At 44.4% G+C, this 26,212-nt stretch overlaps 2 protein-coding genes across 2 annotated transcripts; both read left to right on the top strand.

The window, feature by feature from the left end:
• Positions 1 to 4,848: 4,848 nt before the first annotated feature.
• Positions 4,849 to 10,423, top strand: RPL19 (ribosomal protein L19). The gene is made up of 6 exons (XM_075846714.1): positions 4,849 to 4,950; positions 7,010 to 7,116; positions 7,205 to 7,327; positions 8,139 to 8,259; positions 9,817 to 9,927; positions 10,226 to 10,423. The coding sequence occupies exons 1-6, from the start codon at positions 4,946 to 4,948 to the stop codon at positions 10,350 to 10,352; spliced, it is 594 nt and encodes a 197-aa protein (XP_075702829.1). The 5' UTR covers positions 4,849 to 4,945; the 3' UTR covers positions 10,353 to 10,423.
• A 7,051-nt stretch (positions 10,424 to 17,474) lies between these two features.
• LOC142665645 (P43 5S RNA-binding protein-like) lies at positions 17,475 to 22,797 on the top strand. The gene is made up of 9 exons (XM_075845367.1): positions 17,475 to 17,642; positions 18,448 to 18,548; positions 18,630 to 18,723; positions 19,401 to 19,489; positions 20,950 to 21,023; positions 21,102 to 21,182; positions 21,290 to 21,519; positions 21,617 to 21,670; positions 22,259 to 22,797. Exons 1-9 carry the CDS (start codon positions 17,517 to 17,519, stop codon positions 22,505 to 22,507), a joined length of 1,098 nt encoding a protein of 365 aa, XP_075701482.1. The 5' UTR covers positions 17,475 to 17,516; the 3' UTR covers positions 22,508 to 22,797.
• Positions 22,798 to 26,212: the final 3,415 nt, after the last annotated feature.

Below are 26,212 nucleotides of genomic sequence, written 5' to 3'. Positions count from 1 at the left end.
GAGGCGTATATTTACGCGCCGCTGTCAAATGACGGCGCGCAAATAGACGCCCGCGTCAAAGAAGTGACCTGTCACTTCTTTGGCCGTAATTGGAGCCGCTATTCATTGACTCCAATGAATAGCAGCGCTAAATACGGCCGTAATTGACGCGGCGTTCAAGCGCCTGCACATGCCTGTACGGCTGAAATTACGGGGATGTTTTCAGGCTGAAACATCCCCGTAATTTCAGCCGTTACGGACCCCCGCCGTGTGAACATACCCTAATACGTTGGCAAACATCTGCCCATTGCTTGCAATGGGTCTTACGATGTTCTGTGCAGACGAGGTATAATTTTACAAGTGCAGCACACTTCTTGGGACGTAATTGGAGCCGTTTTTCATTGACTCCAATAAAAACCAGATCCAATCACGTCCGTAAAAGACGCCGCGAAAAACGCGTGCACTTGTAAAAACGTCTGAAATTCAGGAGCTGTTTTCTCCTGAAAACAGCTCCGTAATTTCAGACGTATTTGGCGTTGTCGTGTGCACATACCCTGAGGGTGAATTCACATGCTGCGGAATTGTGAGATTTTCTGTGCACATTCTTCACTGAAAGTCCACGGCAATTTGCAGTATGGTACATATGGACGTGCTTTTAAAATCTCCATCCACATGTAGCGGCAAAAATAGCTGCGTGGAATTAAGGGCACGCTGCAAGTTTTCTCATTTGCAATGCATAGCGTGAAATTTGCATCAGCACCCGTGTCAAAATCTACATGAGGATTTTGTAGCGGATTTGCTATGAAATTCACAACGGAAAAAGTCTGCAGCGTGTGGACTGTTGTACAAGCCCCCTCTGATAAGATCACCTCTCTTCCCAACCAAAGATCGCCATTTACTTACTGCTTCCTGGCCTGGACTCCCTTGGACATAACCAGAAGTTTTCCCCTGGATATACAGTATTTGTGTGTCTAGAGGGGCCGCCGCTGTAAAATGCATTGCGTTTTATTTGGAGCTCATGTATGTGGTACAGTATAGGGCCTTATTCAGACAACGTAAATTACATCCATGTGCTGTCCGTTAAAATATCTGACAGCACACGGACCCATGCAATTCAATGGGGCTATTCACAATTCCGTGGTTTTTCACACAGCGTGTGTCCATTGCCTGAAACTCACTGCATGCCTTATTTTGGTCCGTTTTTTTTCAGACCACGTCGCCCGTTGAAGTCAACGGGTGCGTTAAAAACATGGACAGCACACGGACGACATCCATTTGCTGTCCGTGTTTTTCACGCACCAGTTGCTAAAGAAACGTTGAGAAAAAAAATATAGGACCACTGATGGAACACGGAAAGCACACTGAAAAAACACGGAACTAAAATGCGTGAAATTAATTCCGTTTTTTTCAGAAGCAGAATAGACACGTTCGTCTGAATCAGGCCTAAGGCCTAGTTCACACTGAGTTTTTTTGCAGGCATAAAAAAATCTGCAGAGACTTTGACTTGCCAGCGTTTAATGCATTTTTTGCTGCGTTTTTGCTAACACCCATTTAATCGAATGCAAAAACCTGCTACAAATAAGCACCGCAGGTTTTTTCTGCCTTCCATTGATTTTTGAGGCGGAAACCGCTCAAAGAAATGGCATGCTGCTTTTTTTCCCCACGAGCAGCAAAGAGCTGACAGGGAAAAGAAAACGCCTCTGCCTTCCATTGAAATAAAGGGGGGGGGGATTTTGACAGTTTTTTAGCGCCGATTCTGATGCGGATACTGTGTCAAAATTACCGCCCAAAAAAAATCAGTGTGAACTGACTCTAAGGGTATGTGCACACGATGAGAGGCTTTTACGGCTGAAATGACAGACTGTTTTCAGGAGAAAACAGCTGCCTCGTTTCGGCCGTAATTCCGCCTCCTCGCATTTTGCGAGGCTTCTCTGACAGCCGTAAATTTTGAGCTGTGCTTCATTGAGTTCAATGAAGAACGGCTCAAATTACGTCTGAAAGAAGTGCCCTGCATATAATGTATATAAGTGTCCTGCACTTCTTTTGACAAGGCTGTATTTTTACGTGTCGTCGTTTGACAGCTGTCAAACGACGACGCGTAAATGACAGGTCGTCTGCACAGTACGTCGGCAAACCCATTCAAATGAATGGGCAGATGTTTGCCGATGTATTGTAGCCCTATTTTCAGACGTAAAACGAGGCATAATATGCCTCGTTTACGTCTGAAAATAGGTCGTGTGAGCCCAGCCTAACAGGTCGCGATTGCAGAGAAGTAAGATACTGTACTATACTTAAACCTATTTTTTCCTTTTTTGTGGCTCTACATTAGTACCGTGTTCATCATACAACTGTGGACAATAGCAAAATAACGCGGTGTTGTTTATTCCATGACTCTCCAGCTGTTGTGAAACTACAACTCCCAGCATGCCGTAGGATTTCTTAGAAGTTAGAGTTTCACAAACTGTGGAGAGTGACAGGTTGACAACCATTGCAGTACTGTATGAATGTAGATTATTCGTTTCCATGTTCCAGATGCGACTGTAGACAAAACCATAATACAATAAATACTGTATACCAGGGGTGACCGAATAGTCAATCTCAATATACATGTAGGTCGACTGCCAATTGGTGGTCAGTCGACTGCAAATAAGGGATGCCATTCCCGAAAAAAAAAAATTAACTACTTTAAAAGTAAGCAGCTGTGCATCAGGCCTACACAATGAGCGTGATGTCACTATGTGATGTCACTCCCTACGTACTCCCAGTGTGTAGCTGGTGAAGGGGGACTGGGAAGAGGCGGCAGTAACCAGAGGCGATGTGGCATCGGAGGAACAGCAAGGGTCATATTTGGAGACATATTTTGCTATCACTGTTATGTTGGGCATGTGTGGCTGGTATAGGCTGTAATAGGGGTATTGATGTGACTGGCACAGGCTGAAGGTTGTGTATCATTGGTGCAGGCTGTTAACTGGGCATCTGGCTCTGGCCTAATGAGAACCCCCCCGTCTAGACCATTTTTTTACTCCAATTCAACCAATTTTGGGCTTACATCTCAAAGAGGTTACTGTATTTAAATGACGGCTTCACTTCTGAGATATTTCAGACTACATGATCTCAGAACACCTTAGACTAGACAGGCCACCAGGTCAATAGATACTGTCACGACGTGGCTGAGAGACTTTCTTATATATGACAGAAGACTGATCGGCACAGTTGATCGTTTTAGGTGATCAGTAAATAATACTGCCATCTAGAGGAAACCTGTATGATTACAACACAATATATCTGACAGAAACTTGATCATTGATGTCTAAAGTCAGCCATATATTATTTATGTATTTCCTGCTGATTATATAGCACCAACATATTCAGCAGCGCTGCGCAGAGATAGTGAGACATCATCTTGACCAAAATGGGCATTCTTGTTTCCTCACAAAAGCATAGTGACATATAGAGGACATATAACTGGCCTATGAAAGTTCACAGCTCCATTGCAGATTCCGGTGAAAAAGGCTGGGTCGGTAGGGGTCCGACACCTGCGACCCCCACCGATCGGCTTGGAGGTGTTTGCATGGTGCGGAGGCCGAGCATGGACTGTGCTGCTCCATTCAAAGTCTAAGGCTGCCGGAAACAGCCGAGTGCATGCCCGGCCTCTTCTCCAATCAAACTCCTCCTGGCTGCTATCTTGCAACTGGGGGAATGGGATCCCCCGTTCTGGCAATCGGTGGGGGTCTCAGCGGTCGGACCCCCACGGATCTAACATTTTTTGCCTATCCGATGGATAGGTGAAAAATCCTAAAGGATGGAATGCCCCTTTAAGTCCCTTTTCTGTTATTTTACTTTGAAATGAAGGAGTCTGAAGGGTTGGCTTGTGTCTGAATGAGTCTAAAAGCTGAATCTGCAGTGAGGGCTCTGACCAATCAGATTAAGCAGTCTGGCTAGGGATGCGGCATTAAATGGCACGAGCGGCGCGTGACAAGAAAAGGTATGCGATTTGACGTCACCTTAGAGTAGCACAACCTTTTTTTGTGCACGGTTTGTGTGCCAGACGCACGCGACTGTGACTAGTATTTTTGTGTGTCATGCACAGGTCGCATTAGCACAGGATTTACACCGCTGTCTATGGAAAGCGTGTGGCATGCTACTCAAAATCCAGCAAGTTTGGATTTTTTGCTACGGTCTTGTCGCAGTGGCGTCAGGTCACGAGTCGCAACCACATAGGCAATCATTAGCTGCGATGTCACAAGCGTCATGGCGCAGTGTAGCCCTATCCGGTCAGGTGAGATAGGCTAGGGCTACATGGGTAGAGCTCCTGGTTATGAGTCCGCTGTATTTATGAGGAGAGAGTTGTAAAGGCAGAGCATTGTTTGGTAAATTCATAATGGTGCGTGCCCTAGGCGGCCACCAAGTTCCCCAACCCCTCGTCCCGGCTATGTCATGGCTCAGTATTTGATTGTGGAGCTGATGTATAAAGATTGTCCCTCACAGCTGATTCTTGATAGTTAGTGAATGTTGAGTGGCCAAACCTAAAATATAACGTGGCTATAAAGCCTCACACCGTAGTCACACGTTAACCCCTCCCACTCCTCACACAAGCTCCGCCCTTTCATCATTTATTTCGTCAGGTCGCCATTTTACGCTTTTCTGTATTCCGCCCACGTGATGGAGAGCAGCATATTCCACAATACGCATGCGCACCTTTTTAGACTAAACCACTTTGCCTACATAGGGGAGTGCGTAAACCAACATTTTTGAATTTGCATCTGCTTGTAGGAATCATTTTATATTGTTACATGTTGGATTTTACTATTCCGTTTCTCATAGCTCTATCTCAGGACTAAAGAAACAAAGCGACTTCATAATGAATTTAGCACCTCCCCTTATTCGTAGTGGGATTACCCCCTCGTGATAATGGTAGCGACCGAGCTACTTCCTTTCCTTTCCAAGCTGGAGTAGAGCAGCCGCCATGAGGTGAGGGGCCGTGGGACTAGACAAAATAACGACGATGTTGGTCGTGGGACATCGAATTGGTCTATTGAAGTCGTTAATACGGCTTAGAATTAGTTGGTGGTACTGACCGGCGCCGGTGGTGACGTAAACAGCGTGAACTAAGCAGCCGGCTCCCCCAGTACAGGCCGCTGACATGTGTGACAGACTGTGTACCCCCAGACATGTCCTGCACCCACATATCCCCTCAGTCACACTGCAGTGTATAGTCCTCCCAGAGGTCACCCTATATGGGGTGTTATTGTAGCCTCAGTAGTCGTTCATTATAAAGCAGCATAGGGGGATGTATATGAGTAATACCGTTCAAATCCTCATCACTTTCAAGATCACTGCTTGCTGTCAGTAAATTGAATTAGTCTGATCTGCGTCCAGAGTCTGGAAGCTACTACAGGCCTAGTCCTCACACAGCGGAGGTGTATGCCAGCGTCCAGTCTAGGCAATATTCTGAGCTACCTAGACCCTCTTAAGATGGCACCATACTGGCCTTGAAAACAAATTGGCGCTTGTTTGCTCCATTTACGATAAACAATGATGGGTTACGTGTGTGGTCCAGCAATTTGTTACTACGATCATTCGTCCCCATACATTTGTATTGTATCGGCAGCGCATCTCCCTGTTCACGCGAGACGCGCTGCTGACTCGCGACCGTTTTTTTTTTTGGGTTGCTTCAGATATGCAGTCAGCTGATGAACGAGCGCGTTCTTGTACGTCGGCTGATCGCTGTCCTGTTTGTACGCGGTAATGATTGGGAACGAGCGCTCGCTCACCCAATCATTGGCCTTACAGTACTGTTCACATCTGCACTTTGGTTTTCCGTTTTTCTTCTCTGTCATCGGATTCATTGCATGACGGACACCAACGGCGCTCGATGGAGACTCCTAAAGGAGCCTTCAATGCAGAACCATTTTATCTTTACTGATCCATTGTAGCGAGTTATCAAAGCCGGATACACTTGTGCTGTGGAGATGATTATCTAGACTGGGATACAATTGTAGCAAACTCTCAGCTGTGAGAAGAAACGCCTTTTCGTTTTGTATAACTGTTTGCGCTGCTGGGGCTTGGGGAGCTCATTCGCTACTTCGTCATAACGTGATGGGATTTACCATGTTTTACTCTTCTCCCCATAGAAATTCGTGGGCCTGTAACTGCTCTTATGGTTTGGTGATTTATAACAAATTCCCTGTAGCAGAACTACAACTTTGAGCTGTCTGAGCATGCTGAGGGTTGTTGTTTTGCAATAGCTGGAGTGCCACGGGTTGGAGACCACTGGTCTAACCCAAAAGTTATCTAGACGAAGCCTGGTAATGGTGGCAGTGCCGCATGTTTTCAGGTTCTGATAGGTGATGCCCAGCACTGGTCTTTTATTTGTAAGATTTGTTTTTGCACGACCTGGTTGTTACGGTGACTCCTTTCTTCGACATTAATGACTTCTGCCAGCCAAATGACCATCTGTGGATATTTACCCCCGATGAAATGTTTCTATAAGGAGAGCAGTGGCTGCCAGTCACCCATGTGCCCCTTATCTCCAGAGCCACAAACTATTAGGTTGAAAACCAACCTGTCCGTTTTGTTTTCTCGAGATATTAGGGGGCCATAAAACAGTCCAGCAGATTCTCAGTCAGTGTATGGGGTCTGCTGACAAATATCTGTGGGTATTTCGATGTTGATTATTTGCTGCCACGTTTGTAGTGGATGTGGATTACTGTAAACACCCATCCCAGTCTTTCTTCTGTTTGTTCAAGTACAAGACACAAAATATCTGCGGCTCTTTAGCGGTTGTCAAACTACAACTCCCAGCATGTACTGACTGCCAAAGGCTCTCAGGGAATGCTGGGAGTTGTAGTTTTGCATCAGCTGAGAGTCGCCGTTTCCATATTACTGCTGGTGATTGGATCAGACGTCAACGTGTCCAACTTGGGTCCTAACACTTTCCATTGTGTAAACTCTACAGCCACAGGTTCTCCTATGTCCAGCGCCTTTATTCTGCATTATATGTGGTAATATTCTCCTTTCCTGTTCATAGTATGCTCAGACTTCAAAAGAGGCTCGCCTCCAGCGTGCTGCGCTGCGGCAAGAAAAAAGTATGGCTGGATCCAAATGAAACCAATGAGATTGCCAATGCCAACTCCCGTAAGTGTCGTCTATGATGCCCACACTTTGTATGCGCAGTTATTTGCCAATCAAGACTTGCCTAACTCTGGTTCTTCTTTCCCACCAGGTCAGCAAATCAGGAAGCTGGTAAAGGATGGTCTCATTATCCGGAAACCAGTGACTGTCCACTCCCGTGCCCGTTGCCGCAAGAATACCCTTGCACGTAGAAAGGGCAGACATATGGGCATTGGTGAGTATTTCATACAAGAATACGTTAACTGACCTGACCATTTGTTCCAATTGGATAACTCCAATCCATATGTCATAGGCAAAATAAATGTCTTAAGGGGACTCTGCTAGAGGTACTCGTACCCCCCCCCCCCATTAGTCAGACCAGAGTGCTGTGTGAAATTGCTTTTGAATAAGTCGAAGGCTTCATGCACACGACTGCTGCCGTTTTGCAGCCCATAGACAATGGAACCTTGGTCCGTTTGCGGTCATGTCATCGCTGTGTCCTCCGCACCTGTTCCCATAGTTTGCGGCTCTGGCTCATCTGTGATGTGAAAACCTAACAGGAATAGGATCTTCTCCAAATTTTGCTGGGAACCATTCACCTTCAGGCTGGATTCACACGAGCATTACGTCCATTACAGACCGAACATGCTCGTGTGAATCCAGCCTAACTGATGGTGAGAGTGGGGGGGGGGTCCCTGTGCTCTCTAGATCCTTTTCACTGCTCGACCGCGCTGTACGTGGTAGTTTCTGTCATTCTCATAGACTTTTAATGGGCCGACAGCTCCAATGTCTTCCTCACTGGTAGAGTAGTGAGGTGGATCTTGGTGTTCCGGACTCCTGTTCTCGTGAACGGTGTTGCCCCAGTAATCAGAAAATGGTCACCTTTCCTGCGGATAGGTAATAATTTAGGATTTTGGGAATCCCCTTTAATAACGAAATTTTAGTCAAGTGGGTGAGTTCTGTCATTTTTGTACGATCCGATGACCTGGCCAATCAATGCTGAAACAATTGTTTCCCAATGACAAGGCACTCCTGTTTTCTCACAGGTAAGAGAAAGGGTACTGCTAATGCTCGTATGCCTGAGAAGCTGTCCTGGATGAGGAGGATGAGAATTCTTCGCCGCCTGCTCCGTCGTTATCGGGAGTCCAAGAAGATCGACAGGCACATGTAAGACTCTTGATACTGACTTGGCATTTCTATTTTATTAACCTTGAACAAAATAACTTCATCATCAATCTCCTTTTGCTTAAAGGGGGAATTATCTAAATGATTAGTTAGATGTCCTAGATAATGAGACTTCACTGATGTCATCTCAAACCATCATTGACTTCCAGGATTGAAGTGCTGTTGATCTTTTGGTATTGCACAGATTTTGCTGAAAATAAGACACATTGGAGCAGATAGCCTACAGCGAGAGGTGTTACGCTGAAGAGGCATCACGTTTTTCAATGAGCACTCTGATAGGTTTGGTGCATGTTTGGCTCCATTCCTTTCTTTACACCATCTATTGGGTGGTATACTTTAGCTCAGTATTTAGCAACACAGAACTGGCAAATGCAAGTGATGAATCTGATGGATTTCACAACTGCAAATCCACGGCCATGTTCTAAGTATGCGACCCATCGTGGCGAGCAGGTCACAAATCATTGCTCTTTCTGGCGCTTGCATTAATACATTTGGACAAGAAAGTAAGCGCACAAAGTGCCAAAACAGTCACAAAGGCAATAATAAATCTGCCCATTGTCCCACATTTATTATGCAATCTACACCAGGTCTAGTAAGATTCTCCAGTATTGTAAGATACGCCAATTTAAATCAATGGTTGTTTGCTTAAAATATCAGCTTTTTAGCTACAGAAAACTGAACAGAGCTAAAGGGGTTCAACCAGCCCGTTCATTCTTAAATCCATGGCAGACCAACGTAAAATGGGATCATCTCATCCCTATATCAGGAGATCCTTTTGCCTATATTTCCTTTTTTTTTTTTTTTTTTTTGAAAGTGTTCACCTGTAGAAATTTACATCTAGAATTGGATGTAACAAATATTGCAGGGATTGGAAATGGCATAAGTGTTTATTGTTGGGACCCTCACAGGTCCGGAGAATGGGGGTGCCTGTAACTCCATTATAATGAATGGGAGATGGGAAGTTGGCCATGCGTTAGTGATTTCAGGAGTATGTTTTGGGAGCACGCATTTGATACAGACCCCTACCATGAAACATTACAAACGGATTCAGCAGCTGCTGTACCAATGAGCGGCCGTTTCAGAGAGAAATTGGCCCTTTTTTATTTTGCGAGCTGATTTACGGGAGTCCGTTCACCAGTGTACATGCTGTCCTTGTCGTGAAAGTGATCAGAAGTGAGTTCTATGTTCTATAATCAGATCATATGGCTGTGACTGCTTTGCCGAGGTTCGTCAAACTTGCCATTACCCGTCATTTCTGCTTGGATCGCGGCTACTTATCCACAACTTCTCTTGTATTTGCAATATGTAAAGTGGAGTATAAAATCCAGTGATGGGATATGTTCACGTATTTCGGTAGTTGTGACATCACTGCTACTACAGGAAAAAATACCAAGGTTTTTCTGTCTTAGGAGACGTTACTTGAACAATTTTTCTATTTAAAACTGCTTTGCGGCTGTTGTAAATTGATTGCAGCGGCTCTGTGTGTTAACAGGACCCAAGATGGTAGTAACGTATGCTGATGGTGGTTTTATATTACAGGTACCACAGCCTGTACCTGAAGGTCAAGGGTAACGTGTTTAAGAACAAGCGTATTCTCATGGAGCACATCCACAAACTGAAGGCAGACAAAGCTCGCAAGAAGCTATTGGCGTAAGTATCTGAGGGGAGATTGTTTTGTTTTTTGATACCCCACATCGTGTGGCTGAGATTTGCAGAAATCTCATCCACTTTGCTGCTACTGTAAATGCTGTGGAGTTTCTGAACATAATTTTCTGCAACGTATTCTGCCTGTGGGAACACGCTCTTAAACCCTAGCACAATATATTGCATGTCAAGTCTGGTTCTGTAGTGTGGCGTAGTCTTGTGCGTCTTTATTACGCGGGCAGGATAGTAGTTATCTGGTTATAGCGTCTTTGAATGTTTACTCATTGGACTTCTCTCTGTATAGTGACCAGGCAGAAGCTCGCAGATCTAAGACAAAGGAGGCAAGGAAGCGCCGTGAGGAAAGACTTCAGGCCAAGAAAGAGGAGATCATCAAGACCCTCTCAAAGGAAGAGGAGTCCAGCAAGAAATAAATCTTGTACCGCATTACATGTGTATATAGAGTACTGCCCTGTGCAAGCTCAATAAACCATCCTCAACCCTCCAGCGTGTTGTCTGCATGTAGTTTACATAACTCCATCTTTGCCATCAGTATACCGAAGAAATCTCTATGTATCAAATGGTTTATGGACTATTAAATGTAACTGCCCAAAATACTAACTCCCCTATTTGTGTCATTTTTTTCTTTTGCAACTGATCTCCTCAACCCTCTACATCCTTTTTTTTTTTTTTTTTTTTTTTTTTCAGTGAATGGTCACTGTGTGATGGAGAACTTTACCCACAAAATGTTAGCAGTAGGAAACTGGTGACAGAGCCTCTATCTCCTACCTAATCTAATAGGCGCTGTGTTGTAGATACCTACTGTGCTTTGTTGTTTTTTTTTTTTTTTAAAAAAACAGCAACATTATTGGTGACAAAGTTATTGTAAAAGCCCAACTGGGTGTTTTTTGTTTTGTTACTTTAACTATGTGGGCGTTGTAAAGAAAAGTGTATGACACTGACCAATCAGCATCACACACTTCTCTTCATTCATGTCCAGCTTTCGTCACAGCACAGCGTGATCTCGCGAGATCACGCTTTGACGTGACTTTCTCTCGCAGGTCCTTCACCAGAGCGTTGGGAGAATGACCAGACATCGCCTCCAGGCAGGAAAAGATCTCAGCAGAATTGAAGATAGCGGGGATATTTATTACAATTAATGCAAATGAAAAAAGTGGTGTTACCCATAACAACCAATCAGGTTGCCACTTTTGCTTAAAATTTTTTTTTAAATCTGAAGTCTGGTTGCTATGGGCAAATATTGCATTAGGTTTGATTAAATCTCACTCAATTAGTCCTTAGTTATTTTATTCTTAAAATGGATTTTCCCATTACGTTTTAAAGCAATTTCTACAAAACCAGAAGTGGATAAAAAGCAGAGGAAAGACTTGTACTATTTTGTATTCACTCCTGGCTTTGTCTTTAAAAAAAAAAATTTTTTAAAAGTGAATTTGAATCCAACCTACCAAATGTGTATTGTGTGAAGTGGTTATCCAGGATTAAAGATTCACATATCCTTGGGATAGCCCAATATTAGATCGGTGAAGTTCTGACCGGCCACACACTGCCAGTCAGCTGTTCGAAGTGCCACTTCATTGTATTCATCGGGATTTAGGCTGTCGCGCGTGCCATTACTTCGCAGTGGCTATGCGATGTATTGCAGTGCAAAATTCATAGCAACAATAAAAGTCACGTTTTTCACCGCTTGAACAGCACTGAGAAACAGTCTCCCCTAGGAGCATTGCTGTCCACACTACAAACCGTCTTTATGTAGCCCCAGTCTAATGGTGATCTCACACGCTGCAATCTGTGCACTTCGCAATTATGATAGATTGCAGTGTGGTATCCAGCATTCCTGCCAGTGTTGACCTATGACATCATGTACCTGCGCACGCAATTTCATGAACGCAAAAAAAAATCCAAAACCTTTTACACTTGAAATGTCATTCAACTTGCAGGATAACTGTGGCGTTACTGTGAGCGGTTACACTGCGATCTTCTACAGTGATTGCTTGGTTTATGGTCTTACGCACACTAGCAAGTGGTACTTCGTGGCACAGCCTTCATGTTTAAGGAGATCTTCTACTTCAGAGGCTGGCGACATGTAAAATCCGAGGCATAAGGAGGCAGTGTAGAGGGCTCATGTACCTCTGGCAATGCTATTACGGCTCCATACAAAACAACTAATGGGAGCAAGTGCTTGAGCCCTAAGGGCTAGTCCACACGTGGTACAAATACTGCAGATTTTCCGCAACTTATTTTGTTGCGGAAAGTCCGCAGCAGAGAAGTGGATGGGATTTCAAGAAATCTCATCCACATGCTGCGTATGTGATATGTGGAGATTCTGCACAATTTACTTGCGGTGCAGGGATTTTTTTATTTTTTTTTTAAGCCGTAGCATGTCAGTTGTGTTTGCAGAATCGCACTATTTTGTTGTGGGGTTTCCCCATTGAATTCAATAAAACCCACAACGGTCAAGTGTTGTGACTTTGTGGCGAAAATCGCAAGTTAGGAAAAACAAAAAAAAAGCCTACTTGCCTCTGAGGTTCTGCAGGACGACCTCCTGGGATGACGTTTCATCCCATGCGACTAACGCAGACAATCGCAGGCTGTAGAGGCGGTCACATGGGATGAAATGTCCGCTAATTCTACCTTTTTCCACAGTGGATGTTCCGGGTGCAAAACTGCGCCACAATTTGATGTGGTTTTTCACCTGGAATTCCCTGTGTCGACTGGGGCGGATATTCTGTTTACCGTTATGCAGCGTATCCGCCCCATGTGACCCTACCCTAATGCCGGATTCACACGAGCGCGTGCGTTTTGCGCCCGCAAAAGGTACTTAACAGCTCCGTGTGTCATCAGCGTATGATGCGTGGCTGTGTGATTTTTGCGCAGCCGCCATCATTATGACACTATGTTTCTAAACAGAAAAGCACGTGGTGCTTTTCTGTTTTCATTCATACTTTTTACTGCTGTTGCGCGAATCACGCGCGTCGTACGGAAGTGCTTCCGTGTGCTTCGTGTGATTTTCACGCACCCATTGACTTCAATGGGTGCGTGATGCGCGAAGAACGCACAAATATAGGACATGTCATGAGACTCACGGACAGTCTGCACGGCCCCATAGACTAACATAGGTCCGTGCGAGGTGCGTAAAAATCACGCGCGTTGCACGGACGTATTACACGTTCGTCTAAATAAGCCCTAAGGCTGGGACTCCACAGCGACCTGTTGCTTGCAGGAATATGTTTTTAACAAGGATCGACTGAGATTGTCGTCGGGGAGTCCTGGTCTTATGGCCACTGGCATGAAAATAAAAAAATCTGTACTTTACTCCAAAGTGGTGTGCAGAGTAACTTTTTTTTATTATTAGTCTTAGGCTGGGTTCACACGACCTATTTTCAGACGTAATGGAGGCGTTTTACGCCTCAAATTACGTCTGAAAAAACGGCTCCAATACGTCGGCAAACATCTGCCCATTGCTTGCAATGGGCTTTACGATGTTCTGTGCCGACGACCTGTAGTTTTACACGTTGCTGTCAAAAGACGGCGCGTAAAATAACAGCCTCGTCAAAAGAAGTGCAGGGCACTTCTTGGGACGTTTTTGGAGACGTTTTCTCAGACTCCAATGAAAACAGCTCCAAAAACGACCGTAAAAAACACGACTTGCTCAAAAAACGTCTGAAATTCAGGGGCTGTTTTCCCTTGAAAACAGCTCCGTATTTTGAGAAGTTTTTGACTCTACGTGTGAACATACCCTTAAGGCGGATTTACATGAACGTGATATACGTCCGTGCAGACAGTCTGTGATATTTATGCAGTGTGTGTCCGCAGTGTAAAACTCACGACATGTCCTATATTTCTGCATTTCTCGCGCATCACGCACCCATTGAAGTCAATGGGTGCGTGAAAATCACATGCACCACACGGAAGCACTTTCGTGGGACGCGCGTGATTCGCGCAACAGCAGTTAAAAGTATGAATGAAAACAGAAAAACACATGCTTTTCTGTTTACAAACATAGACAGTGTCATAATGATGGCGGCTGTGCGAAAATCACGCAGACACGCATCATATGGTGATGACACACGGAGCTGTTAAGTGCCTTTTGCGCACGCAAAACGCACACGCACGTGTGAATCCGCCCTTATGCCTTATTCACACTGTGCTGCTGAAGAGCGGTTTGTTCCCGCAATAAACCCGCAATTTTTTTTGCTGTGATTATGAAAATAACTAAAAAAAAAAACACGAAACACTCATGCTAATACACACTAAGGCCCCATGCACACAACCCTATTTTTCATCCCGTAATTACAGACCCATTCATTTCTATGGGCTATGGACACCTTTCCTTATTTTTACGAATGGATGTCTGTTCCGTAGAAATGAGCCATAAAATATAGAACATGTGCTATTCTTGTCAGTAATTACAGCACAGACTCCCCATAGAAGTCTATGGGCGCTTCTGTAATTCCGGACGGCTATGGATGTGCACCCGTAGCCGTTCGTATATGCGGATAAGTTGCGGATGGCTATGGATCCCTATGTACGGATGGATGAAAATATGGTCTTGTGCATGGGGCCTCAGGCTATGTTCACACATTGTGTTTGCATGCAGAAAATGTCAATACGGTTTTCAATGCAAATCTGTGCCTTGCACGCACATTTTAAGTTCCATTTTCCACGTATTCATTCAATGGAGCTTGTCCATTAGTGGAAATCCACCCGGGTTTTCCACATCCAGCAGTGACGTCACTTCTTTTTTTCTTTTCAAATCTGTGGTGGGGAATTTTTAACTGTTTGGCCGGGTTCACACAAAGCGTAAATGCTGCGGATTTCATTGCGGACAATCTGCAGCGTATTACAGTAGCAGCAAAGTGGATGAGATTTGAAGAAATCTCATCCACACGCTGTGTAAAATAGCCGCTGAAAAAAGTTCATAAATTGACCTGCGCTGTGTTTTTTAATCCGCATCATGTCAATTTATTTTGCGGAATTGCTGTTTTTTTGTTGTGGGTTTTCCCCATTGAATTTAATGGTGAGGTTAAACCCATAACAAATAGCAGATGTTACAATTTTTGTGTCAGAAAAGCTGCGATTCCGCCACAGAAATCATAACTCTGAAAAAAAAAAAAAAAATCTTATTCTTACCCAGAACTCTCTGCATCCAGCCTGGCCTCCTGGGATGACGTTTAATCCCATGTGACCACTGCAGCAGTCACATGGGATGAAAGGTCATCCCAGCAGGCCGGGCTGCAGGATTTTAGAGGCACGCGTCGCCATGGCTACAGGGAAGTATGCCCTTTTTGGTTTTTTTTACCTGCTATTTTCATTCCGGACGAAAAACTGCACCACATTTGGTGTGTTTTTTCGGATGGAATTTCCTACGTTGTCCAGGGCGGATAAACTGTGCGTGAACATAGCCTTTGAAAGGCAGCGCAGGTTTCCCATTAAAAACAGTGGGAGGTGAGCGGATTTCAGAGCAGAAATCCTTGTGCATAAACTTAGTGTGAACATAGCCATGGGGATATTTACATTTTTTTGGTGTTTCTTTTTTTTTTTGAATTACAGCAAAACCACGTTATTTTTGTAACAACCACCATCGTTTTTGCCATGATTTCCGATAATTGTGAAAAAAAAAAGACCTTTTTTTAATAGAGGAATCCAAACCTTTATGAGCGATATTCATGTTCAGGTTTTTCTGCAAAATCGTGTGGCCGGTAATGAATACACCCTTTATGGCTCGCACGATTTTACAGGTAAACCGCTTCACCCACAACAATGCTGGACAGGATGCTGGCGCTGCGGTCGGCCGCTCCGTGGGGCCTCACCCTCAAGTTACTGAATGAATTCCTATAGACAGCGATTTATACTGCTATCTGGCTGCGTACACGCGATGCGGCCAATATCATGGCAACATGTCGGTGCAGTTTTCAAATTTCAACAATCGAGCTGCTTGATTTGGAAACTGCGCACACAATGTGGGAACACAGCCAAATGGTATATTCCGACAGTGCGGTCAAATCATGGTTTATTACTGTGGTTTTGCGGTAATTAGGGGTAAGGCCCTATAGAGCAGCATTGTCATGATGGCACTGGCATGATGTTCGGTGCGGATGCCAAATTGCTTGTTAATGGTATATTCACATCGTATATTCACACCGTGCCGTTTTTGAAGTCATAACCAGGAGTGGATTGTAAAAGGGGGGGGGGGGGGAAGTATATCGGAAAGATTTTGCTTCACTTTTTTAAAATCCATTCCTGGGTGTGGCTTCAAAACTGCACTGTGTGAATGGTCGCGCTGTTTGAACTGCTGGTTACCTGCGGCCATCAATGAATAGAGCCGCATGATTTTGCAGGTAACCAGCACATCTACCTGCAACACAGCACGGCCATTACCAAGCAATTTGACAACCGCACTGCTGGCACGGTTTTTGGCTGTGTCAATGCTGCCCTGTGGGGCCAAAAGCTCAATTTACACATGTCGTTTTTGACCGCATTGTCAAAACCGCATCAAGACGGCGAAGCACATGATTTCAGCGTGCTTCACTTGTACGAGCTGAGGGGCAATTTGCGGTAAAATCGACTTATGTAAACATACCCTTATCCTAACCACACATCACTTTGGAACGCGCGGTCAGAACTGCATTACCGTGGATTGCTGCAGTTAAGGGTATGTTCAGACGATGAGAGGCATTTACGTGTGAAAAGACAGACTGTTATCAGCTGCCTCGTTTCACACGTAAATGCTCCTCCTCGTAATTTACGAGGCGTCTGAGACGCTCTGAGACTCTCGTAAATCTTGAGCTGTGCTTCATTGAGTTCAATGAAGAACAGCTCAAATTACGTGGCAAAGAAGTGCCCTGCACTTCTTTGCCGAGGCAGTCCATTTACGCGTCGTCGTTTGACAGCTGTCAAACGACGACGCGTAAATTACAGGTCGTCTGCACAGTACGTCGGCAAACCCATTCAAATGAATGGGCAGATGTTTGCCAACGTATTGTAGCCCTATTTTCAGACGTAAAATGAGGCATAATACGCCTCGTTTACGTCTGAAAATAGGTCGTGTGAACCCAGCCTTAGGGTGTATTAACATAGGTTGTTTTTGGCCGCACGGTAAAAAAACGCATCAAAGCATCAAAATTTTGCTGCAGTTTCCGGTGCAGTTTTAGCTTGTGCGTTTTTATTACAGGTGAAACTTGTAAAATAAATGTTTCCCCTATAAAAACGACACAGGCAAAAACCGCATTTTGCGCTCCCAAAAACGTCTCATCTTAATGCACACTTAGGGTCCATTCACACGTTGAGGTCTGGTCCGAACCGCTTAAAAAAAAACGCCTACAAATTGCGGTAAAACCACATGCAGTTTTCAGATGAGGTTGTAACCGCAACATGTGAATGGACCCTTACGGCCGCATGGAAACAGTAGCCCAAAGGTCTAGGTGATTTGCTGTCTTCACCTGGAGTAGATCTCCCTCTGGCTGCTCCTTCATCAGTGAGATGAGTGCTGTCAGCTTGTGCTGGTGGAATCACCTGTATATAACATGCAAGATCACCCCTGGGAGGGGGCAGATTAAGGGGCATCAGCAGGAGCAGAGATGCAGAACCAAGTAGCCAGCAAGCAGGAGGAGAAGCCGGTCCTCACTTGCCCTTCTGTGGGGTGTAAGGCCATGTTCAAAAAACAAGTAAGGCTGCGAGAGCATGTGGCTAAACACACCGGACAGGTGAGCGGGGACAAGGGTCGTGGGAGCTTTTCTTCTGCTGAATGTTGATTTGTAGAAAAAACTGGTGATAATGTCCTGACTTGATGTGGTTAGATACGGGACCTGGCTGCTATGGGTAACGGCACCGTTTTTTGTTTTTTTTTGTCGATGTTATTGGACTGTCCTGTTTTTTTTTTTCCAGCAACTACAAATTTAGTTCAGTGTCTCATAGTGGAAACTGAGTTTTGGTGGTGGGCAACTAAGGGTGTATACAGATGTCGCCATCTTATCTTGACTTAACACATGAAGTACACAGTGGCAAGAAACTTTTTTCCCAATGGCTTTTATTGTGTGTGTGTGTGTGTGTGTGTGTGTGATCAGTCAAGATAAACTTGGCTACATCTGTATATGCAAGCCTTCTTGAAGTATATGGCTATAACAGAGGTGGGTCCCCAGGACTCCAAGCCAGAACTGAGTACAAGTGGCGGGTCTTGCTCTGGAAGACTCGGACAGTCGATGGAAGGCCAGTCATTTAAATGGCCATTTTAACTTTACGCCAATATCTGACCGGCAATGGCGTCTCTGCCAAAACCAGCAGCTCCCCTATTAAAGGGATTGTCTGTGATGAAGCAACCCTGTAACTGCTGAGGCCCTCCCGTAATATCTACCAAGTCTAAATCAAATGGGGATGTTGGAGCCTATATCTACCACATGCCATAATGCCTTCTATAAGAACAAGCACTCCTGTTTGCTGTATTACGTGTGGTGCATTGATGGCATTGCCACGTTGTTGTAAACCTGCTTGTGTCTTATTCCTCTGCCCCAGAAACCGTGGCGCTGTGATAAACCAGGGTGTGGTAAAGCCTTTTCCCGCAGAGCCCAGCTCCAGAAGCACTTGCAGAAACACTTGGGGCTAAAGAAGTTTGTGTAAGTCCCATTAGATACAGTTCACTTATTTCCTTAGGCTTTTCGATCACTGACTAAACATTTAATGCCTAATATTTCCAGCTGTCCCTCTGCTGGCTGCCGGGCGGCCTTTGTGATGAAAGACACCTTGAAACGTCACCAGAAGTATAAACATGGGACAACAGACCCCCATACGGTGAGTTTGGGTGGACTATTGTAGGGGTAGCTCTGTGGTGGTAGGTGACTTCTATCTTGTTTTATGTTGAATCCTCAATCTAGACCTATGAAGAGATGGATATGATTTTCACTTGTTCATTCCCTGAACTGATGTATTTGTTGGAAAATGGCCTTCGTATCCCATACACTGCCACAATTTTCCCTTTCCATGAGCCCTTCGTCTATACGTATCATCCGCGTGTCTGCTTTATTGCATGGTAACCTATCATTGGACAGATCAACCAGGTCTAGTGTGTTAACCTATAAGAAATAGACCTCGATGGTGAGTGGCCCTGATTGGCGTTGCTTTGTCTCTTGACTTTTGGGGCAAATTACCGTGACCAAGCATTAGGACTCTTATTCTGTGACATATAATGCTACATTAACCCCTGCAGTGGCTGCTGAAATGTGTTGCATCTCCAGTCAATGACCACGAGGCCGGCCTCAATCTGAAAAGGGGTTGACTTCAGGAGACCACCTATTTTAACGTTTTTATTAAAGCTCACATGGTCCAGATCAGAGAAAGTATACAAAAATTAAAAGCTGGGCCATGCTAGTTCCCCTTTTTGGGAACGTGTGAGGCCGTATGTTTAATAGGTGGTTTGTTCGCTGTGGAAACGTACTAATCACGTAAGGCTGCATTTGTTTCCTACTTAGTGCTCCGTGAAAGGATGTTCTAAAACCTTCAAAAAGAAAAAGTCCTTAAGAGAGCACCTCTCACAACATTGTGGGGAGCCCCAATTTTGGTGAGTACTTGATAGATTCCCCTTTTGGGCATGTCTGGTGAATGTTGGAGCCTGAAGAGCTGGTGGAGAATTAGATTCATCGTGGCAAAACTTACTCGCTATGGACAGACTTCAATTTGCACCCATAAATGTGGTAGTCTTGAAACTCTGGCTCCTTTTTACCGTGCCGGATTTCCTGGTCGGTCACGTTCGATCTGAATCGTGAGGGTACAGTCCGAGGTAGTGGTGTCCGCAAGCCACGGCCGCATGTGGTGGGAGCGGCTCTCAAACAGGTTATTTGCTCAACGATATTACAGGTAAACAGCAGATTTATTCGCAAACCTGTGTGGCGTTTACGATGGCTGTGGCCGCACGGCTTTGCGGTTAAATCTGCAGTTTATCTCAAATATTGTGTAGTTAATAACCTTCTGTAAGGCCAAGGCTACACCTAGATTTCTTCTACAGATTGATTCTTTTTAACTCTTGAGTGGCCGCTGCAGTCTAAGATTAAATGCATCTCATTTGGACCAGCTTTATCTCAATAATTAAAATCAATATAGTATTTCAAAGGTGTAGCCAATCCTTAATGATTGCTGCTATTATTAATGAAACTTGGGAGTGGGTAGAGCTGTCTTGGTAACTTTGAGGAGGGGTCCATGTGAACAGTAACTTTTGCCAGAGTGTGCATTCTACTTCCGTAATCTGGACAATTTGACATGATATGGGGCTGAGTTCCCACAGCGCAAAATTGATCCGTATTTTGCATGCATATTTAAGCCAAAACGGAACCTAAACAGAAGAAATATATAAAGAAAGGCCTTGGGTCTACTCTCCTGGATCCAATTCTGGTTTTGGCTTACAAAATGCATGCAAAATCTGCAGCGAACCTGCGCTGTAGGAACCGAGCCTTAGGCCGGGTTCCCACAGGTCAGATACGCTGCGTAAAACTATGCAGCATATCAGACCTAGAACCCCCAGCACATTCCATCCTAAAAAAAAACGGACACAATTTCCGCTGTGGAAAGCAGTGCCAGGGAAAAAAGATGTTCATACTTACCCCAGTCATGGCGTTATCGCCCCTCCGTTGTCGTGCAGTTTAGCCTCCTTGGATGATGCTGCAGCCCATGTGACTGCTGCAGCCTGTGATTGGCTGCAGCAGTGAAATGGGATGAAATTATCCCAGGAGGCCGGCCTGGAAAAACAGAAGATTGTGTCACTATGACTACACCCAGGTGGTAAGTAGAAGTTGTTTTTTGTTTTTGAGTGGGCATTAGATTTTCTAAATCTTTTACTTTGCTGCTACTGTAAATGCTGCAGAATTTCCGCACAAAATTCCAGTGTTAACACTACGTGGGAACCCGGCCTTAGTGTACTTTAAATTGTCATCCTTCATGGACTTCACCGTTCCAGGTTGGATTCTTCCGTGCTGGCCTGTAATGGAGATGGTAAGATGTTTAACCTCTTCTATTCTTTGATTGTAGTTGTGACCAGCCCGGCTGCGAATGGAAATCCAACTCTAAAGCTGGTCTCGCAGGCCATTCTCGGCGCCATGCAGGTGAGTGACTTAAAACTAGTTAGTAGCATAGAGTTAAAGGCCTTGCTTTGCAGGAAACCTGTACAATTTTATTTTTAGGATACAAATGCCCTTTCCAGGGATGTCAAACCACTTCTCGAACCTGGTCTGCCCTGCAGAAGCATCGCAAGACCCATCCATGTAAGTCCTAGTATACAAAGCGTAGATGACAGCTCCTATATTGAAGGTAAAGCAAGACTTTACTGGACCATCCAGGGCGCTTCTAACTTGCTTCTGAATTCTTCTAGTGGACTTGAAGTGTGCCAAGTGTAACGAGCCCTTTCAGACGAGGAGTACCCTGCGGAGGCACAAATTAACCCACGTGGTCAAGCCTGTCCTCTATACCTGCCCCCGAGAAGACTGTAAGCAGACGTTTTCCACAGTCTTCAACCTGACTCATCATGTACGCAAGATCCATCTTTGTCTGCAGCCCTACCACTGCTACCATGCTGGCTGTGACCGAACCTTTGCAATGAGGGTATGTAGTAAACCACTGCCTGCTGGATAGTTGATGTGGTAGAAGAAACGCGTGTGCGTGCGTGTGTATTTTATTTATTTTTTACCCCCCCCCTTAGGAAAGCTTGCTTCGTCATCTTGTTGTGCATGATCCAGAGAAGAAAAAGCTTAAGGTAAGGATGAGAAAAATACCAATCTGTATAGAATTCTAAAAGGGGTATTGAGGTAGCAGAGCTGAATTTGTTGTATCTCCAGCAGATTTGCGATCATTAGTTATGGCAAACTTGGCAGTGTTTCTCATTTCCCCACAGCAGATGTCTGGGAAATATAAGTAGATATGACTACTTGGATGTCTACCTGTTGCATCCTTTTATATCTCCTGGCAATGAGCAGCGACTGAAGTGTCCAGCAAGCCTTTCTTATTCCTCGACTATGTGCTTTGTCAATGGTCTGCTTAAAAGTACCCTAAATATTAAGTTGTGCTCTGATCATTTTAATGTGGGGTGGCATTAACCCAAAAAATGTCTGAAGTGTAGCACATAGTCGCCAGCCACGGGAGTCCCTGGGGAGAGGTTGTTTGCTGCCCTAGCCCTGTGTTTAAATACCCTAGCTGTAGCAAAGTGGTTTGTTGGCACCCCCCCCCCCCCCCCCTGCTGCACCCTGGTTTGTCTTGTATTCTCCATTGCCATGTCTGTGAGGGGAAAAAAGTTATAATTAACAGCACTTTGGTGTTCATTTTATAATATATTGCTTATTTATAGCTTAAATTCAAGCTGAAGCCATCAAAAAAGCATAGAAGAAGAGCCCAACGTCCATTGCCTGCTGTGGAGCAAAATCTAAGTCGCCTCTTCAATGCTAAACTTAGGTTCCGAAGCAAGACCCGGCTGGAGAGCAACCTTTCTGGCCTGTTCAATGAGCGCCAGCTCCGTCATCCTGCTGAGCAAGAGGTGAACCTGAGCAGCCTCTTCCACCTGCCTACTGCCCGTGCCAGGGCTGAAAAAGCTGCCTAACCAGGCACCGCAAAGGAGTCTGGGAGAGAAGCTGAATTCTCTGCCAATATATGACCCAATCACCGCAGTCCTGTTATATGGAGGTCTGCAATAGATTCTTACAACTTTCTTTATAGATAAATGATTTGGAAGAAGATTTAGCCCAGGTAATGGTGAATATGTTGGACAGTATCTTCCTATTGGAAGTGTTTTTTTTGTTTATATAGATAAAACTATGTTACAGTTTTATTTTTCTGGGTGAGACTTTTCCTAATTTTAGCAAATAATGCTATTTTTATTTCAAATATATACTGTCCTTTTTATAAAGACAATAAATTGTTTGTCTTCAAATAGTGTGATTGTTTGGTTAACCAGCCTCCAGGTGGCGATCTTGTCTATGCAAAATCTAAATGCCACAGTGACTGCTGGCTGGAGAAGTCACTACATGGCTTGTAATCTTCAGGGGCTCTGTACCGTCACTTGGAGCTTAAGACCTGTTGCCTTCAGCGCTAAAGGTGGCTAGTCACACTAGACACATTGGCTGAATGATCAATTGGCCAGCAGCTATCATCGCCATGCATATAATCTATCGAAGGAGGGGAGTTGCTCCCATCCATCCCAAAACTATTTCCAACGTGTGGTGTGTCTTTTTAATTTTTTTTTAATTTTTTTTTTTTTAAAACTGGTGGGGGGTCTTATGGCCACACTTGGTAGATCCCACTGAATGGGATCTGCTGACCAAACTGATATGTAACGGTTGAAGCTCCTACAGTGGCATGGTTCTCTCGGACTACAAATTAACAATGCATCCTATATTGGTGTTTTCTTAAAATGTAAATTTTTATTGAATAAAATCAAGATTTTATACATTACAAAGAATATACATAACGGACCAAAGTCCAGTCGAACATTACAACAATCTGATCAACGGAACATAAAATCAAACTGTCTGTTAGCTCTATAATCCATACAAGTACGATGTATCAATGATTTTATCAGAGAAAATATTTAAACAAAATACTGTGAGTCCATGAATTCCTATATTGGTGTTACATGATGGCAAACAACTTATTAGGCTTTTTTTTTTTTTTTTTTTTTTTGAGATGCTGGAAAAAATACATGTTCGTGTTTTAGCTGTAAATCTATAACCAGCAACTTGAAAACCGTATTACAGCTCAGACACTGAGAAACAAAACGTGAGGGTATCCAGGTTTTCAAAAGAACTTGCAATGTGAACCCAGCCTTAAACGCCTGAAATCTGTGTGGTCGTTAAAGGGTCTTCAAATACCAATCAGGATCTAGGACCCCCAACAAATGTCCAAAGGACTCTTGTTCTGAAAAACAAAAAACCAAACCCCATATGTGGTGACTGCCTCTCCAGTTGACTCAACAGGAGTAAAAGACTGAAGCGCCTCCATATATAATTGCGACTGTAGGGTCACCTCACTATAGAAAGGCATATATTCTGTTAATTGTTGAGGTTGGGAGCCTTAAAGGGGTTGTAACAGAATCTGAAAATGTCAGCTATCCACAGGATAGGTGAGAATTTTCTGATCCCTGGGACCTCTGTTGATAGAGGGTTCCCAAACCCCCCCCCCTGTTCCTCTTCACTGCTCGACCTCCAGTGTGGAGGATATTAAATGAATCGGTGGTCCAGCATGTACGCTGCCGCTCCGTTTAAAGTCGATGGAAACAGCTGAGTGCAGTGCCTGGCTGTTTCTGTAATTCTCAAATGTGGGGTGCATGCTCAACTGCTGCTCCTTCTCTCGGTGGGGGTGCAGTAAGGGGCATCTAGAAGTTGGGACCTCTGTTCTCACGATTGATGGGGGGTACTGAACAGTCAGAAAATGATCACATATGCTGTGGATAGGTGATAATCTTTATTCTAGGAATCTTATATTAATTTATTTAAAAAAAAATAAGGGTTGTACAGGATTAGAAAAAAATCATGGCTGCTTTCTTCTTCCAGAACTGCAGCACACCTGTCCATGGTTTGTCTGGTATTGCAGCTTCACTATAGTAAGGAAGTAGGACTGAGCTGCAATACCACAAACAACCTGTGGTCCGGTGTGGTGTGGATTCTGGAAGAAAGCCGCCATGTGTTTCTAATCCTGTACATTTCTTTTTAATAGAAGCCGGGTATGAAATTTGCCTCCATCTCACCAGACGGCTGCTTAGGGAGTTACATTGCTGGTGAATCGACTTATTTTCAGGGTCTCTGGCTGCGCTTGTTTCTTGGTACAGCCCCCAGAGATGGTAATGGAATCCTGCGACTGCTCCGGAGATGCTTTTACGTTCTCTCTTTCTACCGCTTGTTGGGTGGTACATTAAAGGGCAGCGGTCATCATTGATATACAGTGTAGGGATCTAAAGTGATGAGTGGTTTTAAATCCAAGCCTCCTTGCTGCCCTCAGTATAGTGCCAATTTTGTATTGAGCTGAAGACCTAAATAATCTACAGCTTGTAGGGTAACTAAACATTTGACAAACTTCTGTGTGCCTTGTTCACACAGTGCAGTTTTGTTTTTTTTAAATGCCAATACCAGGAACGGAGACTTACAGAAGAAATATATAAAGGAAGGCCTTAAAGTCTGCACCAAATCTTCACATGGACGCGACCGTATTTTTCATCCGTAATTACGGAGCCATTAATTTTGATGTGCTACGGATGTTCTCACGGATGGGTGTCCGCTCCATAGAACATGTCCGTAATTACGGCACGGACTCCCCATAGAAGTCTATGGGAGCTTCTGTAATTACAGATGTGCACCCGTAGCAGTCTAATTACGGAAGCTTTGCTAGGCGATGACCGGTCTGCAGATGTTGTACATTTGTGGTTTTCTCTTTGCGGATTTGTGTATACACGGTTGAATTACAGACCGTATTAGCGGATGACTACGGATCAGTATTTATGGATGATGTAAATACGGTCATGTGTAAGTTCACACGCTTAGGCCTCATGCACACGACCATAAGGGTAAGTTCACACGCTTACCAAAAGATGACTGAAAATACAGAGCTTGTTTCAAGGAAACAGCTCCTGATTTTCAGCCGTTTTTTTAAGCAAACTCGCGGTTTTTACGGACGTCTTTTGGAGCTGTTTTTCTATAGTCAATGAAACTGCCCCAGAAACGTCTCAAAGTGACATGCGCTTCTTTTTAAAGGTTATCTTTTTTACGGGCTGTTTTTTCAAAGCGGCCGCGAAAAAATAACTACGGGTTGGAACAGAACACAGTTTTTGACATTGAAATCAATGGGCAGATGTTTGCAGGCGTTCTGCTTCAGATTCTTCGGCAGTTTATGGCCCGAAAACTGCTGAAAATAAGCAGTGTGTACATACCCTAAAAATTGTCCATAATTGCGGACCGTAATACGGTCTGCAATTATGGACCCATTCAGTTCTATTGGTTGCGGACAACTTTCCGTATCGCTACAGATAGGTATCTGTGCCGTAGAAGGGTACCGCAAAAGATAGGACTTGTAATATCTTTTGCTATTTACGGGCCATGCTCCCATACTATGTATGGAAGCACTGGCCGAAAATGCGGGAGGCTGTCCACGCCCACAATCTCTGCCCGTGATTACGGGCATGGCCGTGTGCATGAGGCCTTCGGGTCCGACAGGCAGATAGTCTTTCATGAACGAGTGATTATTTAAATAGTAGATCCTGCCCGAAAGACGGTCTGTTACTCGTGACAATTACTACAGATTTTTGCTGTTCAGTCGT

The sequence above is a fragment of the Rhinoderma darwinii genome, chromosome 13 (assembly GCF_050947455.1).
Source record: "Rhinoderma darwinii isolate aRhiDar2 chromosome 13, aRhiDar2.hap1, whole genome shotgun sequence".
NCBI lineage: Eukaryota > Metazoa > Chordata > Amphibia > Anura > Rhinodermatidae > Rhinoderma > Rhinoderma darwinii.
This window is presented reverse-complemented; position numbering and strand designations above follow the sequence as displayed.